At 43.3% G+C, this 15,909-nt stretch overlaps 1 protein-coding gene across 1 annotated transcript in view; it reads left to right on the forward strand.

The window, feature by feature from the left end:
• Positions 1-15,909, forward strand: part of dscaml1 (Down syndrome cell adhesion molecule like 1) — a 99,759-nt gene that overhangs the window by 50,145 nt on the left and 33,705 nt on the right. The window contains exons 4-8 of the mRNA XM_087174332.1: positions 9,684-9,830; positions 10,329-10,607; positions 11,799-12,074; positions 12,511-12,810; positions 15,678-15,820. Coding sequence (XP_087030458.1) covers positions 9,684-9,830; positions 10,329-10,607; positions 11,799-12,074; positions 12,511-12,810; positions 15,678-15,820 — 1,145 coding nt within the window. The remainder of the gene's footprint in view (positions 1-9,683; positions 9,831-10,328; positions 10,608-11,798; positions 12,075-12,510; positions 12,811-15,677; positions 15,821-15,909) is intronic.

Genomic DNA, 15,909 nt, shown 5'->3' on the forward strand with positions numbered 1-15,909 from the left:
GGGGGGGTGGATTGGTGGCAGCTGGCATTTGACGGTGAAGCATGCCTTTTTAATGAGTGCTTTAGTCCTCTGCATACCTATCCTCAGATCGCTGCATCACACTGAACCTTGAAAACAGACGGAACAAGGAAGGAGAGGAGGATGAGAAGGTCAAGGGTTGTGACTGAAAAACCGGAACACGTGTAGAGAGATAAGAATAGAATGAGTGTGTATCTGTGTTTGCTCTTCAATTATTCTGCCTCTGGTAACCACGTGAGTCCTGCACTCATAGGAAGAGGAAGAGAAAGAGACAGAGTCTGTGAAATTCACACAACTCTTCTTTATTAACCTCCTTCTGTTATTTTGACATAACCTCTTCCCAGTCCTTACACAAGCTTTTGTCTCTGATTGAGTCAAAGAAAGTGGCAGTAATATGCCGTCCTTGTGACTCTTTCTGTGTCTGGCTTGTTCTCAGTAGCACTTAACTATTATAGACTACTTTGAATGTGAATAGAGAGGAGATAGGAGCAAGCGTCATTCATTTCATGCTAGAGAGAGAGAGAGGGAGAAAGAGAGCAAGCGAGAGGGGCTCAGATAGGGAGAGAGCCTATTGTAGCGAGGTGTAGATTTCCCTTTGTCAAACACATGCCAATTCTTCAGACCCAACAGAGGAGAGGAGAATAGGAAAATGATAGCAGCAGAGAAAAGGATGAAGGGAGAGAGGGCGGGTTGGAAGGCGGGAGAGGAACAGAGGGGGAGGAGAGTGGTATTGATTTGACACTCAGGGAATCACACCACAGCTCTGTTCATTTTCATTCATCTGCCCTTGTAATGGTGGTGTTAATATGGCAGGTAGGGGGAGAGGGTAGGAGGGGGATTTAGGAGGATGAGAAAATTTTATTAGAATCCAATCTTTATTATCCTTCACCCCTGCCCACCTTTCAGCCCCCTACACACAGAGACATGCATGTATGTACTGGTGCACATGCATGCACACACTGACTCATGCCCCTAGATGTGAGTAAAGGTGAGGGTGTTAATTACATGTTGGGCCTGAATGGACTCACACTTGTAGAAGTCACATTTTATACTCTGTCTGTGTGTGTGTGTGTGTGTGTGTGTGTGTGTGTGTGTGTGTGTTACAAGGAGGGGGCTTAGATACAGTATGAGCAGCACAAATGAAATAGCTTTTAGTAGGCTTTCCCAGTGCCTCCTTGAAATCAGCCATAATGGGCCCTTGGTAATTATCAAATAAATTAGCCTGGGGAAGAAGAGGAGGAGGAGGATTAGGAGGAGGAGGAGGAGTGATCAGGACTGACACTTTTTCATTCTGAAAACCATCTTCTTTACCTATTCCCTATTTGAAAGAACAATGTAATTTTTAACATATTTTTTGCAGGCCTGTGTGGCAACAACAGTTTATCTGGTACATGTGGTGAGATACAAACATAGTTTCAAAAATATTTCATTATTATTATTTCAGTAGATAGTTATAGTAAGGAATTGTTCACTCAGGTTCCACAGGTCAGTCCAGTGAACACAAGAAAACAAAAAATCCATGACAATATTTTTCAGTGAAGAGGTTGAGGTGAAAATAGAACTCAAGAAAATGATCCAGAACAGTAGCAACATTTCTATAAGTTACGACATTCCACCAATACTTGTACTGTACATACCAAGTGTATAGACATATCTTTCTCATTGATATTTTCACATTCATGTCTATGGCATTACTCTCAGGTTTGGTCGAGGAATGTTTAATGCCAGCATAGAAAGGATGCCGTTCATTAATCCTGGAATCTCAGGAATGACACTTCAATCATTACAGTATACAGAAATAATAATAAATAATAATAACCACAGAAGCAGTGTTATGTACCATCATTTACCAAAGATGGTTATTACTTCACTCTTTTTGCCATCGTTTTTTACTTACTTGTTATGTCAGGACCACTGTGCTGCCATGTGCGTCGCTGCTTCCACTTTGTTAAACCATTTGATTCACTTTTATTATACGGTGTATCTTTTACACTGTATTTACCAATCACAAATACATCCACCGTGTTTACTCGTGTGAGCTTCTCTGTTACTCTATGTCTCTGGTAGGGAGTTGACTGACTGCTGGTAGGCTGGGATGTAGCCATATGCCCCATTACTATTTTATTACTCTGGCATAGTATCCACTGTAGCTAACATTACCCTCAGACACACACATACACAAACAGTTTAATTTTGCCAACCGTAGTACCACCGGGATGCATACTTTACACAATAAGGTTTTCCTCCAGCAGCAGAGCTGTCCATGGTGCTCTCTTTGCCAGTATTCCTGAATAGTTTGTAATGTAGCTGACCGTGGTGCTGATCTGGTATAATCACTGAGCATTTCTCCTAATGGCATCACTTCTTATGCACTGATTTGGGCATATTTGCGTAATTTATGTACATAGGTTTCATAATAAAATGTTTTCTAGATTTTCACACCCTTCACACACAGCTCAGTTTCTCTCAGTGCAGATGTATTGTGTTTACTTCTTTTGAGGTACAATAACTAATGGAAAACCTCCATCGTACTCCATCAGTTAAACATCCTTAGGCATCCTTCAACTGTATTCCATTGTAGCACATATATTGTTTGTACTGCCTCATAGCTTGCTTGGAACAGGTAGATGCATTTGCTCATTAAAAATGGGCAGATGAAGAAGCATTTTTCACCCAGTTGCAGCCTCACCCATGTCACAGCCCTATGTCACCACATTTAAAGACATTTAGCTTTGAGTGCATTTGCTTGGAAATGGGTAAAGGACATGTGTGTGAAGCCTACTTGTGGCTGTTTGGGGTAGTTTTTGTACTTTAAACACACCAACATCTTATGTGGCATAAATAGACATATACTCACTTTCATTACCACTGCATACACACAACGTATGTGTGTGAGAGATCTATTAGAATTAGTGAAATTAGCATTGTAATGATGGAGGGTAGATAGAGACGCTGTGAAAGGGAAAATGGAAAAGAGAAGAAAGAAATGAAAGAAAATGAAAAGTTGTATGAGGAGAAGAAGAATAAATAAGGTATGTGTAGGTGTACTCTACTGTCTGCTCATTGCTGTGGCATCCTGTGGTGAGGATGCTTGTCAAAAAAACACACACACTCACAATTTGTTGAGTGCACTCCGCAAACGGGGCTTGTGAGACAGTGGGAGTAAGAATGTGTTTTTTTGTGAGATAAATTGTGAGTGTATTTGCGAGTGTGTGTTCATTGTAAGTCTATTTGTGCACCTATTGGTCTGTATTGTACTGAGCCTGCGGCCCATTTAGCCTTAAAATCTGAAAGGCAAACCTCGACAATAATGGTCATGAGTCTTCAGCATCTGTTTTTGTTAAAAAATAAAAAAGCACAAGTGAAAAATAAAGTGACATTCACAGAGAGATGTGTTGAGTTCCTCTGTGGCCCATAGCCCAGGCCTGTGAAGCAATTACAGATCCATTCAGCAGTTCCTCTCCTCTGATCTCCATCGCCATCATTTAAATGGCTGATTCCGTTTTTACCTCTAATGAAGGGTACTCTGTCGCACACACAAAGCATACACACATACACGCAAAACACACATGAAACGCACACTTGCACACGCCGCTGTGTGCCACTGCAGCGCCCCCTACCCAGCTGTTGTCACGTGAGTGCACGGGCCCTAGCAACAGCGAGCGAGAGAGCGAACAAAAAAGAGAGATCCTGGCGAGCGCAGGGGAGAGGGGAATGGGTAAAGAGAGGGAGAGAGAAAGAGATTGGAGGGAGTGAGAGAGAGAGGGAGGGAGGGAGGGAGGGAGGGGGAGCCGTAGAGCATTAATAAGTGATGAGTCCAACAGTGTGAATTGCTGTTAGTTAGCATTGCTGCAGCGCCGCCTTCATTTGCATGGCAGCACCAAGAACAAACCCCCTTACCTACGCCATTTCCTCTCTTGCTCTGTTTCTCTCCGAATCACTTTCTTTCTCGCCTTCACTCACTGTTTTATCTATTTCAGTCTCTTTCTTTTTCTCAGTGGTCTTGCCAGCATCTCAAAATATGTATATCTTTTCTTAGTTACTTTCTTCATCTTTCCTTCCTGTCTGATCTGTTCGTCTTCTCCCAGAATCCCTGGTGGCTACAGTATTCCTACATTAACTTGATCATTTCCTTTTCTCGTTGCTTCCCTCGTTATGATCTCTCATGTTGCTATTCCTTCCCCTTCTATTTGATGATAATTTGTGGAAAATGGCAGCCATATACTGTACAGAGATATATTTAGCTGCGCCTTCCCTGCATCCCTTCATCTTCTGCGTCCATCTTTGCCTCCTCCTCCATCTCTTCTCCCCTTCCTCCCTGTCTCTCTCACCTATCTCAAAGAAGAGGGGTGTCCTCTCTCTGGAGGAACTTTGGGGAAGACAAGTGATGCTCCAGGGCTCCCTAATCCTTTTTTCATTGTGTGTATGTGTGTGTCTCTCCACCCCTTCCTGTCTCTCTGTCTTGTTATTTGCATGTATGTGTCTGTCTGTGGAATTTCTGGCATACGTGCACACACACATACTCACTCACATACACAAATCCAGTAGCAGCTTCACTCTGCACTTGGCTTGACTTCCTGCCTCAGGCTGATCAGCTGAACTGATTCCATTACTTACAGACCCCCCTGTAAGAGAGGGAAGAGGAGCACAGACTAGGAGGAAAAAAAGGCAGATATAGAAAGAGGTAGAGGGCAAAGGGGAGACTGGAGAAAGAGAGACTGGGAATGGAGAATAGATGTCACACAGATAGGAAGAAAAAAGGAGTAAAAGAAGGGTAGGAAAGGGTCGGGGAAATAAGGAGGAAGTGAAGCGATTTTGCACCTCCCTTGGGTGTGGAATAGACCTCTGAAATTCTCATCCTGCCTCCCACAGCAAAAAAAAAAAAAAGGAGACACAGAAGCACATAGATACACACACTCAACAACAACAACAAACTCCTGGAGGCGTAGGCAGACTAGACGAGAATTGATCTCCTCTCCCACAAGGAGAGGCTTGCAAGGGGGAGAAAGAGAGCGAGGGAGAGAGAGGGAGAGAAAGGGAGATAGAGAAAGACATAGAAGAATTGTTTTTACCCATGTGTGGCTCTCAGGCCTGCAGGCCCCTCATCCCTCTCACTCCCTCCTCTGTCACTCCCAACGGCGTGTTTCTCTTTATCTCCCTATCTCTCCCTCCATCAATCTCCATCTGCCGTCCTCCTCCCTGTAAGGTCAGCCCCTTCCTCTCCTCCACCTCCTTCCTCCATCGCTGCCCGCACCCTCTCCGCTGTTTTAGGTGTGTCACAGACAGCAGGAGAGCTGGTATTGAGTAGAAATTAAATATCAGGTAGAAAGAGCAGCGGGGGAAAAAAAAGGGAAGAGGAAGTGAAGAGTGGTAGAAAGTCAGAGCAGTCAAGGGAAGAGAGAAGAGTTTGATTCATTTTATTAATGAATATTGCACTTCATATGACACTGGATATGCTCTCTAGGGCTGAATTATTAATTAATCAGAGTCATTAGAAAATTCATCAACAACCCATTTGATAATCAATTAATCTTCCCACACTTGGAACCAGACACTGGTCTTTACTCCCTTTATTTGCAGGCTTAAGACATTGTCACCACATGTTGCAGCTGCAACATGTGGTGATACATGTTCTCAGAAAGCTTTTATGCTCTTTTATCTAAAGGTTTGTAATATGCAGAAAATACATTTATATTAATAGATAGATAGATGGCTTCATCTTCCTGTTTGGGATGAATATATTTTGAGTTGTGTTACTAAACTCCCCATCATGCTTTTGGTGGTGCAAAAAAAAAAGAAAAAAAAAGAAAATTTTAAATTGTCACTGTAGACTATAGACTAAACAATTCATTATTCATCAAAAGTCATCTGCAGGTTCATTGCTAAAGGAAATATCTAAGTGTTTGTTGCAGCATTCTGATCAGTAGAGAGAAAGAAAGGAAGACAAAATGAGAAAAGAAACGAGAAATGATGAGGCGTGGAAGTTTCCTTTACAACCGCCGTAGTAACCGCCACTTTTCTTTCCCTCCATTCTTAACCATCTCTGAATTTCTTACTCTACCCACCACCCTCCTACCCCTCCCTCTACCCCCTTCTGGTCTGTCTTTCTCTCTCCAGGCATGTTGTGACAGGGTGTAGCAGTGTGTTATACAGGGTTCTACTCGCCAAGTGCATATTATCCTGTAAGGCTTAATACCCAGGTTGGAACAAAAGGGCAGGCTCGGAAATTACAGCTTACGTCGCTTAGCGCTCAGCACAACAGTCTGACTCACATGAAAACACGTGTGTGTGAACTTTCGCATATGCATGCAGATGCACGGGCTGACACTCGTGCATGGATACTGTATATATTCAGAAATAAGAGACAGACACGTGCATGCACAGATACTGTTGACTCGAATAAAATGTAGATGCTTTTACTGATGATATCAGCTCGACACAGATCTGACAGGATGCAAAGTTCTTGATAAGAAATGCTGTGGACCAAATCTCTAAAAGCTGATCAGCTGTGCAGCTGGAATGACAGGTATTTTGATGATCAATCATTCAAGTCAAACAGATCAAGGGAGCACACGGGAGCAGTAACAGCTTTTAATAAGGTAGAGCAAGAGCCAAGCATGTCTTCAGACTGTGTTAAGTGTCATCATACTTCCATATCTCACCTGCCTCAGTTGCCCTGTCTGTTGAGGCACTGGTTTGTTACAGAGCCATTCAGCAGTGGGTAGTTAAAATGGTCTTTTTACTTTTTTAAAAGCTTTTTTTCTCTGGATGAACTGATTAATCTATAAAATAATCAGCAGATTAATTGATAATGAAGGAGAAGAATGACTTATGAAAAGCCCTTATGTGGAGTCATGCACATTTTGTCTAGTAAGTGAAAACCTGTTCAGTTTGACACAAGAAGTAAAGCCTTCAGTCTTCTTCACTCCTCAGTCTTGTTAGAGTGATAGAGTGTGACTGTGTGTGTGTGTGTGTGTGTGTGTGTGTGTGTGTGTGTGTGTGTGTGTGTGTATATATGTGTGTGTGGGGCAAGGAGCCAGGCCAGTCCTCTCTGTTTTAATAAATCTCCTTTGGATGGAGCTGTGCAGCCATAAAATGCATCGATTGTCGTTGCTCACATTGTGGCAGGAGACACACACACACACACACGCACACACACACACACGCTAGCTTGGTTATTCATACTTAACCTACACATTCCTATCTATACATGTTCATTGATCTCACACACAGAAAACCGTGTATTGACATTTTCCATGCCAACGTACAGATGAGCACACTCGTATTAAACAATAAACATACATTTTTAAGAACTGAGAAAATCTGATTATTGACTATTAACTATTGATTAAAAAAGGATCATTTAAGAACAAAATGAAAACAACCACAAATGAGACTGAAGGACTGAAGTTCTCACACTACAGCAGCCTCTCTTTACCGACAATTCAACACGTCTACCGTTAGTGTTTCAGAATAAATTTGCTGTTCTGTGACTAGGTGCTGACCTATTGCTTGAAGCGTGTGTGTGTGTGTGTGTGTATGTGTGTGTATGTGTGTGTACGTGTGTGTACGTGTGTGTGTGTGTGTGTGTGTGTGTGTGTGTGTGTGTGTGTGTGTGTGTGTGTGGCACATATTTCCAGTATTCAACTATTCAATACACCTGCGTTTTACTTGAGCTCTCTCTTGTCAACACTGCAAAAAGACATTGAAACATCATGTCGAGCAAACAACTGCCAGCATCTTCACACACAGACACACACACACACACACACACACTGCAATAGCATTCGCATAACCAAACAATCTGCAATCTACTACAAACTCTGAAGTGCACTCTGTCTAAAATAACCCTTTGGGGGAACAGAATACAAAAAGACTCAGAGAAGCGGAAAGAATCAAACACTGAAATACACTCTCCTCGTCTCTTTACCTTCCATCTCTTTCTCTTCCTCTCTCTCTCTCTCTCTCTCTCTCTCTCTCTCTCTCTCACACACACACACTTACTCTCTCTATTGACATGTAGATAAATCAGAGGCAGACCAAAAAGTCACTGATGTGAAATGAAAATGACACTAATCTGCTGTTACTATAACACACAGAGACACATCAATTATTAACACCTACAATAACTCTCCTCTCTCTTTTCTCCTCTCCTTCCCTTTCTCCTCATCTGTCTTTCTCTATTGTGTATATCTCACCAGATGAATGGGACAGAGTGTGTTAAAAGCTCCCATGTGTTCACCTAAGTGCTGTGGCCGGGCCTTTTGAAGACATGTATATTGTAGTCATCCATCCATCCACCCCCCCCCCACCCCTCTTAAGTCAGTGGTTTCTCTGGAAAATTTCTTCTGATGGAGATTCTTGTGTCCAGTTCAATCATATCTCAGACTCATACCACCTTTGCTTCACTCAACACCAGTTTTTCTTTGCTTAGTTTGTTTTTTTCAACAATCACCAACATATAGAAATTACAAATGATAAATTCAGTGTATATAGATCTCAGGAATAGAGAGAGTATAAATGTATCCTACGACATTTAAATTAGTGAATAAGACTTTAAAAGACATTGAAGCATCTACTTATGGTGTAGCTTTGGGTATTTGTAAAGACTTGCGAAACACACATTTTATTTGCATCCATGTTACTTTCCAGAATGTGGACTAAGCATTATAGTGTGTAAGGTTTATTTATCCTGCACGTGTTTTCCACCAAAAACAAGACTCATTGACTTTTGTTCAACAGCAGCCATTATGCCCACAAGAGTAAATTATATTACACAAACTGGCACGATTTGTTTATTCAAAAAAACATCTTTTTTTAAGCCTCCCCATTAGCAACCGCCAGGGGCCGGAGGAATTATGTTTTCGGGTTGTCTGTCCATCCGTCCCATTCTCGTGAGTTTATCTCAGGCCTTGAAGGTATTTCTTCAGATTTGGCACAAACATTGACTTGGGCTCAAAGATGAACTGATTTGATTTTGGTGGGCAAAGGTCAAAGTTCAAGGTCACTGTGACCTCATCAAACACGTTTTTGGCCATAACTCACAATTTCATACACTTATTATGACACAATACAACACAAATGTCTAATAGGATAAAATGATGAAGTGATGACATTTTATATCCAAATGGTCAAAGGTCAACTTCACTGTGACATCAAAATGTTCTGCTAAAACACTTCTGGCCGTTATTCAACACTGTAACTGGAGATTGTGACCATAGTGCTGCAACTGCAAGCAGGTTGGCAGAGGCTAATGAGTCATTTCAGCTGATCACATGCTAAAACATAGTGCAACAGTGGCACAAATAAAGTCACTGAATCGGTGAACTGAAATTTGCTAACATGAGCTAACAGTAACCACCATAAGCTACAGGTTGAAGGTTAGAGCAGCAAAACTCTTTAGTCAACAAACAACATACACAATCCCCCAACTGTGATTATTGGCTGGAATATTTGATTAGATAACCTTATCCCTTTACAGAGCGAGTAGGGCTCAAAATTGAGACTCTGAAGAACCCCGCCTAATGCAAAACCACCTATATTGACACAGCATCTAACATGTAAATAATATGGCACATTTGTTATCCAAATATGTAATATTTAAATGATTTAAATAACATCCTTCTCTCCTCCTCTCCCTGCTTCCTCTCCGCTGTCTTCCGCAGGTAACCGTTTCTTCCTGACCTCATTTGGCGCTCTGTATATCTCAGAAGTGCAGAAGGAAGACGCTCTGTCCACCTACCGCTGCATCACAAAGCACAAGTACAGTGGAGAGACTCGCCAGAGCAATGGAGCCAGGCTCTCTGTTATGGGTATGCAACATGTTACCATATCCACTCATAATAGCTGCTACATGCCAAACACAATGTGAGTGTTGGCTTTTAGAATATTCCACCATTATGGGAAATACAGGTATTGGCTTTGTTGCTAAGAGTTAGAAAAGAAGATCAATACCACTTTTGTGTCTGTATGGTAAATATCAAGCTTTTGAGCGAGATGGTTATCTTAGTTTATCATAAGACCATGTATCATTTTTACACTTATTATGCAAGATGCAATGTGTGTGGATTTTGTTACGTTTGGGCAGAGCCAGACTAGCTGTTTTCCCCTTTTTCCAGTCTTTGTGCTAAGCTTAGCTAACTTACTGCACAAACATGGGCGGTATCAATCTTCTCGTCGAACTCCCAACAAGAAAGTGAATAAGTGTATTTTCAAAAACATCAAACTGTTCTTGTAAAGATCTAAAAATAAATTAAAGGGCTAATGATTCCAAATTAATATATAATTTCTCTGACATCTTTCACCTACAGACCCTACGGAGTCCACCCCGTCAGTGCTGGACAGTTTCCAGTCGGGTGAGGTGCAGGTCGGGCACAGTGTGGAACTGCCCTGCATCGCATCTGGATACCCAAACCCCACCATCCGATGGCTGAAGGATGGTCGGCCATTACCTGCAGACTCCCGCTGGACGCGGCGCATCACTGGCCTCACCGTTTCAGACTTGAGGCTCGAGGACAGCGGCAACTACATCTGTGAGGTCACCAACAGCTTTGGCTCCAAAGAGGTGACGGGTCACCTCAATGTCATAGGTGGGTAAAGGACTGAAGACAATATAACAGTGTGATTAAAATATTAATATTAAAGTCCTGCGACCACCTCTCCGCACCCAATAAAGCATCACTGATCACTTTCTCTACCTCTCCTGACCTCCACTCTTCTACACTGACAACTATAGACTGAGTCAAAGAGTGAGATGGACACAGTTAACGAATGTAATGTCAGGCTCCCGACAGGCACAATTATTTACATCATCATTTAGGTTCTGTTGGTTGTGCCCCGGCCACGTGTTGCCTACACGCCACCCCAAACCAGTGTCACATATGCCTAGCGTGAGCTTGATCTCCACGGATGGCTCGTTCCCCTGCCGTGCTATTTCTCATACTGTCGTGTGTATGAATGAAAGAGATGTGTGTCGGTGATGCAGACAGATAAGAGGTCACACTTGTGGAGGGGGGAGGGGGGCAGCGGGGGGATTTGAGGGTGGTTGGGAAAAGGGCTTCACCCTTAGTGGACACTGGGCAGACTGGGAACAGGGCACATCACTGAACAAGCCACAAACCTCCTGTGACAGGCCGTGGAAGGTGGGACACTCACACACACACACACACACACACACACACACACACACACACACACACACACACACACACACACACACAATTACAGTACATGCACTCATTCCCTGTGAAGAAAGTCTTACACATACACTGTCACTCACACACACACACACACACACATTCAGCAGCCTCCAGCGCTTAACACCAGCTGCTTTATTGCTCACTGACATTTTCTCCCCTTTCTGTTTTTCTGTCTCGCTCTTCCTCGCTGCTTAGCGCGCACACACACACACACACACACACGCACACACACACACACACACACAAACACACACTCACACTCACACTCACACACACAAAGGCAATTGTAGAAATCTTCAGACACAAACAACAAATTCACAATCTCACCCCACCGAAATATGATTTGCATTGCCTGCCCAGCACAGCGTGGCTCTGTTCAGATTGCTTCCATTCAGTAATGCAAATAATACCTGTACTCTCTGAGGCAAACCTGCGCACACACCGAGCACTGTTCCTTCAATAAAATGTGAGTGTGAAGGTATGATTGACATTTCAAAGAGCATATGTTTCCGTCTAACTTCTCTTTCTTTTTTTTTCTTTTTTTTTCATCTCTGCTCTACCTGGTCCTCCTTCCCTCTCCAGAACCATTGCGGGTCACCTTGTCTCCCAAGAACCTGAAGACAGGGATCAGCAGTACAGTCATCCTCTCCTGTGCTGTCCAGGGTTCCCCCCACTTTACTGTGTCCTGGTACCGTAACACTGAACCTGTCCTGCCCGATCAGCACTTTTCCATCCAGGGGGCTCACAATGAGACATTGTTCATTTCTGCTGCACAAAAGAGACACTCGGGAGCTTACCAGTGCTTTGCCACACGCAAGGGCCAGACTGCCCAGGACTTCTCCATCATACTGCTGGAAGGTGAGGATGGAAAGGGATTACCACAATCATGAGTGTATATGAAACAAAAACGGTCCAGGTTTATTACACTGCTATCACGGTGAGGTTAAAAATGATTACACATTACATTTTTACATGCACGAAGACGCCTCTCCTTCATATCTGCAGTTGTGTGTCTGTTATCAGGAGATCTGATTGCGGTTGTTGCTAAGATGCTAACAGGGCTGATTGATTGACATAAAATTGACACATTGACAGTTGCAGTGCATTTCTGTTATCATCCATCTTGTTTAATTCTTTAATGATTCACAATTCATTTTTATTTTATTGTACACATTGAGACACAAAACAAAAAGTGTTTTCATATGGTGGATTCTGGCACACAGAGAGATTTGCTATGTTATGTTACATGCTATTAATTCACATTTACATCTCTTGTATCATGATTGTTTCTCAGATGGCACACCCCGTATCGTTGCCTCCTTCAGTGAGAGGGTGGTGGTCCCGGGTGAACCGTTTTCCTTGATGTGCGCCGCCAAAGGAGCGCCTCCTCCCACCATCACCTGGACCCTGGACGACGAGCCCGTGGCGCGGGACCTGTCGCGTGTCAGAGCCAGCCAATACACACTCTCCGACGGCAGCACTGTGAGCCACGTCAACGTCAGCAGCCCGCAGATCCGCGACGGAGGAGTGTATCGGTGCGCCGCACGAAACTCGGCCGGTAGCGCCGAGTACCAAGCGCGCATAAACGTAAGAGGTGCCTGTCTACTTTTCAATATCAGTCATACAGAGGCTTCTCATAGCCTGACCCCTACCCCCACCCTGACCCATATCCTATCCTGTACCCTTCTATATCTCTACCTCTATTTCTGTGTGTGTGTTTTGCTTTCTCATATGTAAATTTTTAGTTTTTCTGTTGTTTTACATTTTCTCTTTTGTTCTGTCCGTCAGTCTTTACACCTACATTAATTATCTGGAACAGTCAGTGTTTTGTTTCTCTAGCAGCCCATATATGTTGTCCGTCTCCACAAGCTTACTGCCCTGTTGCTATGCACATAAAGAAAACAAATACACCTACTCATCCACTCATCCACCTACCGTACATACCTGTATGTACACTCACACACACACACACACACACACACACACACACACTGAGACAATGTTAAAATGGAGAGACTATAGTTCAACATATGGAGAGAAAGACTTGCTAAAGGAGAGGAAGTGAGATTAAGGTAACGTGAGACAAATGAAAGAAGAAACTTTAGAAGAGACAGAAACAGATGTGCAGAGATGTAGAGAAGGGAGAGAATAGATGAAATGAGAGAAAAGGAAAGGAGTGGAGGAGTGCCATTGTCTGTTGGGGTGGGAGTGATGGTGAACTCTGGTGACAGGACTGGTGATGTCAGTGTCGTCGGAGATGACAAAGATGAAGAGTGACACCGATGGACAGGGCTGTATCGCTGTCTCTCTCTCTCTCTCTCTCTCTCTCTCTCTCTCTCTCTCTCTCTCTCTCTCTCTCTCTCTCTCTCTCTCGTCTCTGTCCTTTGGTGAGATGTGTAGTTGTGACATGTGAGTCTGCTCTAAGTAGACATGCCAGAATGATCACTGGAGTGAGAATGAGCCCCGTTGCCAGAGAGCTTCAGCCCTACGTACAACACAACCCGACACCAATACAGCCAATAAACACACATACATGGCCACACGTGCCTAGCTACACATGGAAAAGCAGTAACACGCCACTATGCTTATCCACTCACTGAAATGCGATACACTCAACTTATCCCATTCATTGAGGGGGCCAGCAGCAAAGACACTGAGCCACACAGACATAGTTGAACACACATGCACGTGCACACTGTAGCTGTGTTTGTGTGAGCGTGTGTGTCAGCGCGTGTGTGTGTGTGTGTGTCTGTGCGATGGTGCTCCTGAATAATACATCTTTGACTCGTCAGAGCTGTGACTTCAAAGCTCAGCACGCGCTGAGAAAGGGAGGAGAGAGAAAGAGAGAGAGAGAGAGAGTTGGGTGTAGGAGGGCTGGAGGGAGAGACAAAAACAAAGATACAAGACGAACAATGGTGAGAAGGTCAGAGCAGAAGTGACGGATGATTGAGTGATAGCTCCCAGTGTCTTCCACTAATGCTAAACACAGTTTGTGTCTGTCCGACTGTCTGTCTGCCTGCCTGCCCACAGCCTCTGGTCTTTTGGCAATGATGCAGACTGAGCCAGTTAAGCTGTGTTATAAGCTCTGTTATATTTTCTGTATTTTTAGGGCATCATTCACATGAGTTTTGTTCCAGTTCGTTTACCAATTACCTGTTATGGCAACTACTGCTCAGTCTCACTGCCACTCAAAACATGTAGCATGACCTTCACAGAGTTCTCAGCAGAAATGCTGACAGACCACATGTTCATTTGTTATAACACAAAGAAAAACCATGCATAAGTTACACTATGTAACCATGGGAAATGCGCAGCACTTTGTCCATGCCCCACGCTGAATAAAAAGTGCATTGCACACATATGGACACACTCAATCCACGATCGGGTTGTTAAAGAGTTCTGCAACAGAACTATGATCCTGCAGCGCCCAACACAGATGTGGCAGGTGCATGATACATTTACAGTAAAACACTTGGGAGTGGTTGGTCGGCATGAATGAAAATTCATGTATGAAAATATGACACTTGGTCTTGCATGAGTGCACCCATGAGTGTAAATGTGCCACTTTCCAGTAAACTAAAAGCCTCCATATAAAGTACAAAATAAAGTCAGTTTAGTTGTTCTCATCTGTTTCACCCACTCACTTTCCTTCCTTTCTGTTATTCTCTCTTTTTAGATTACTGATGCAGTGGGTTACATTAAAAGTCAGTTTGTTTAAATGTCAGCTACATTAAATAAAATTTTAATCGCTAATCCAATCCGACCTGTAAACAATAGCACTATTGCTGCTGCTCTGAAGTCTGGCGTCCCTGTATTTCTGCATCTAGTTAGTGTCTGTTACTAGGGGAAACAATGTGAACCACTTGTATCAGAGAAACTGGGGCATGATCCGCAACATTTACATCCACTTTCTGCTCCCAGTACATGAAGCTGAAACTTTCCTAACTTATTTGGTGAGGCTTTTTTTTCAGTTCATGTCTTATAAAGGTAGCTTATTTAACAGGTGAGTAACTGTCTAGACTTAAAAAATCCAAAACACCCTCATGTGTCTGGGATGGGCTAAACAGATTTTCAGCAGAAGACAATTGTGGGTGGGCAGGAGTGGGAAGGCACATCTAAGCAGAAATGGTCAGAAATTGTGCAGTGTGTCGGTGCTCCTCCAGAAAAACTCCAGAATAAAAGCTGCTTTTTAACATTAAAACAAGACATCCTAACCTCTCTCTCTCTCTCTCCCTACACCCTGACATGATTTTTTTTTAACTCTTCTGTCCCTTCCCTTCCCCCCCCCCAACTCCCTTCCCAATCACCCCTCCCCTATATTCCTAAAATTCCATGACCTGCATCTGACACCATCAACTAATGGTCTTCTTTTTCCTTCTCTTTTCTACCTCTGGTCAACCCATCTCTTCATATCCCCCCCCCTCTGCCCATTTCTCTCTTTCTCTCTCTTACCTCTATCAGGTCCTCCGAGGATTCGGCCTATGAAGAACATCACTGCGGTGGCAGGAAGAAACACTTTCATAAACTGCCGTGTGATTGGGTACCCTTATTACTCAATCAACTGGTACAAGGAGGGACTTCTGCTGCCTGATAACCATCGCCAGGTGGACTTTTCTGCACTTCTGCTCAAAGACAATCAAATAGCTCAGAACTTATTTTCTATACAGCATTGTATAATATGAATATACAATAT

The sequence above is a fragment of the Seriola lalandi genome, unplaced genomic scaffold (assembly GCF_002814215.2).
Source record: "Seriola lalandi dorsalis isolate HSWRI2012SDOR001 ecotype SW California unplaced genomic scaffold, Sedor1 jcf7180002054338, whole genome shotgun sequence".
Lineage (NCBI taxonomy): Eukaryota > Metazoa > Chordata > Actinopteri > Carangiformes > Carangidae > Seriola > Seriola lalandi.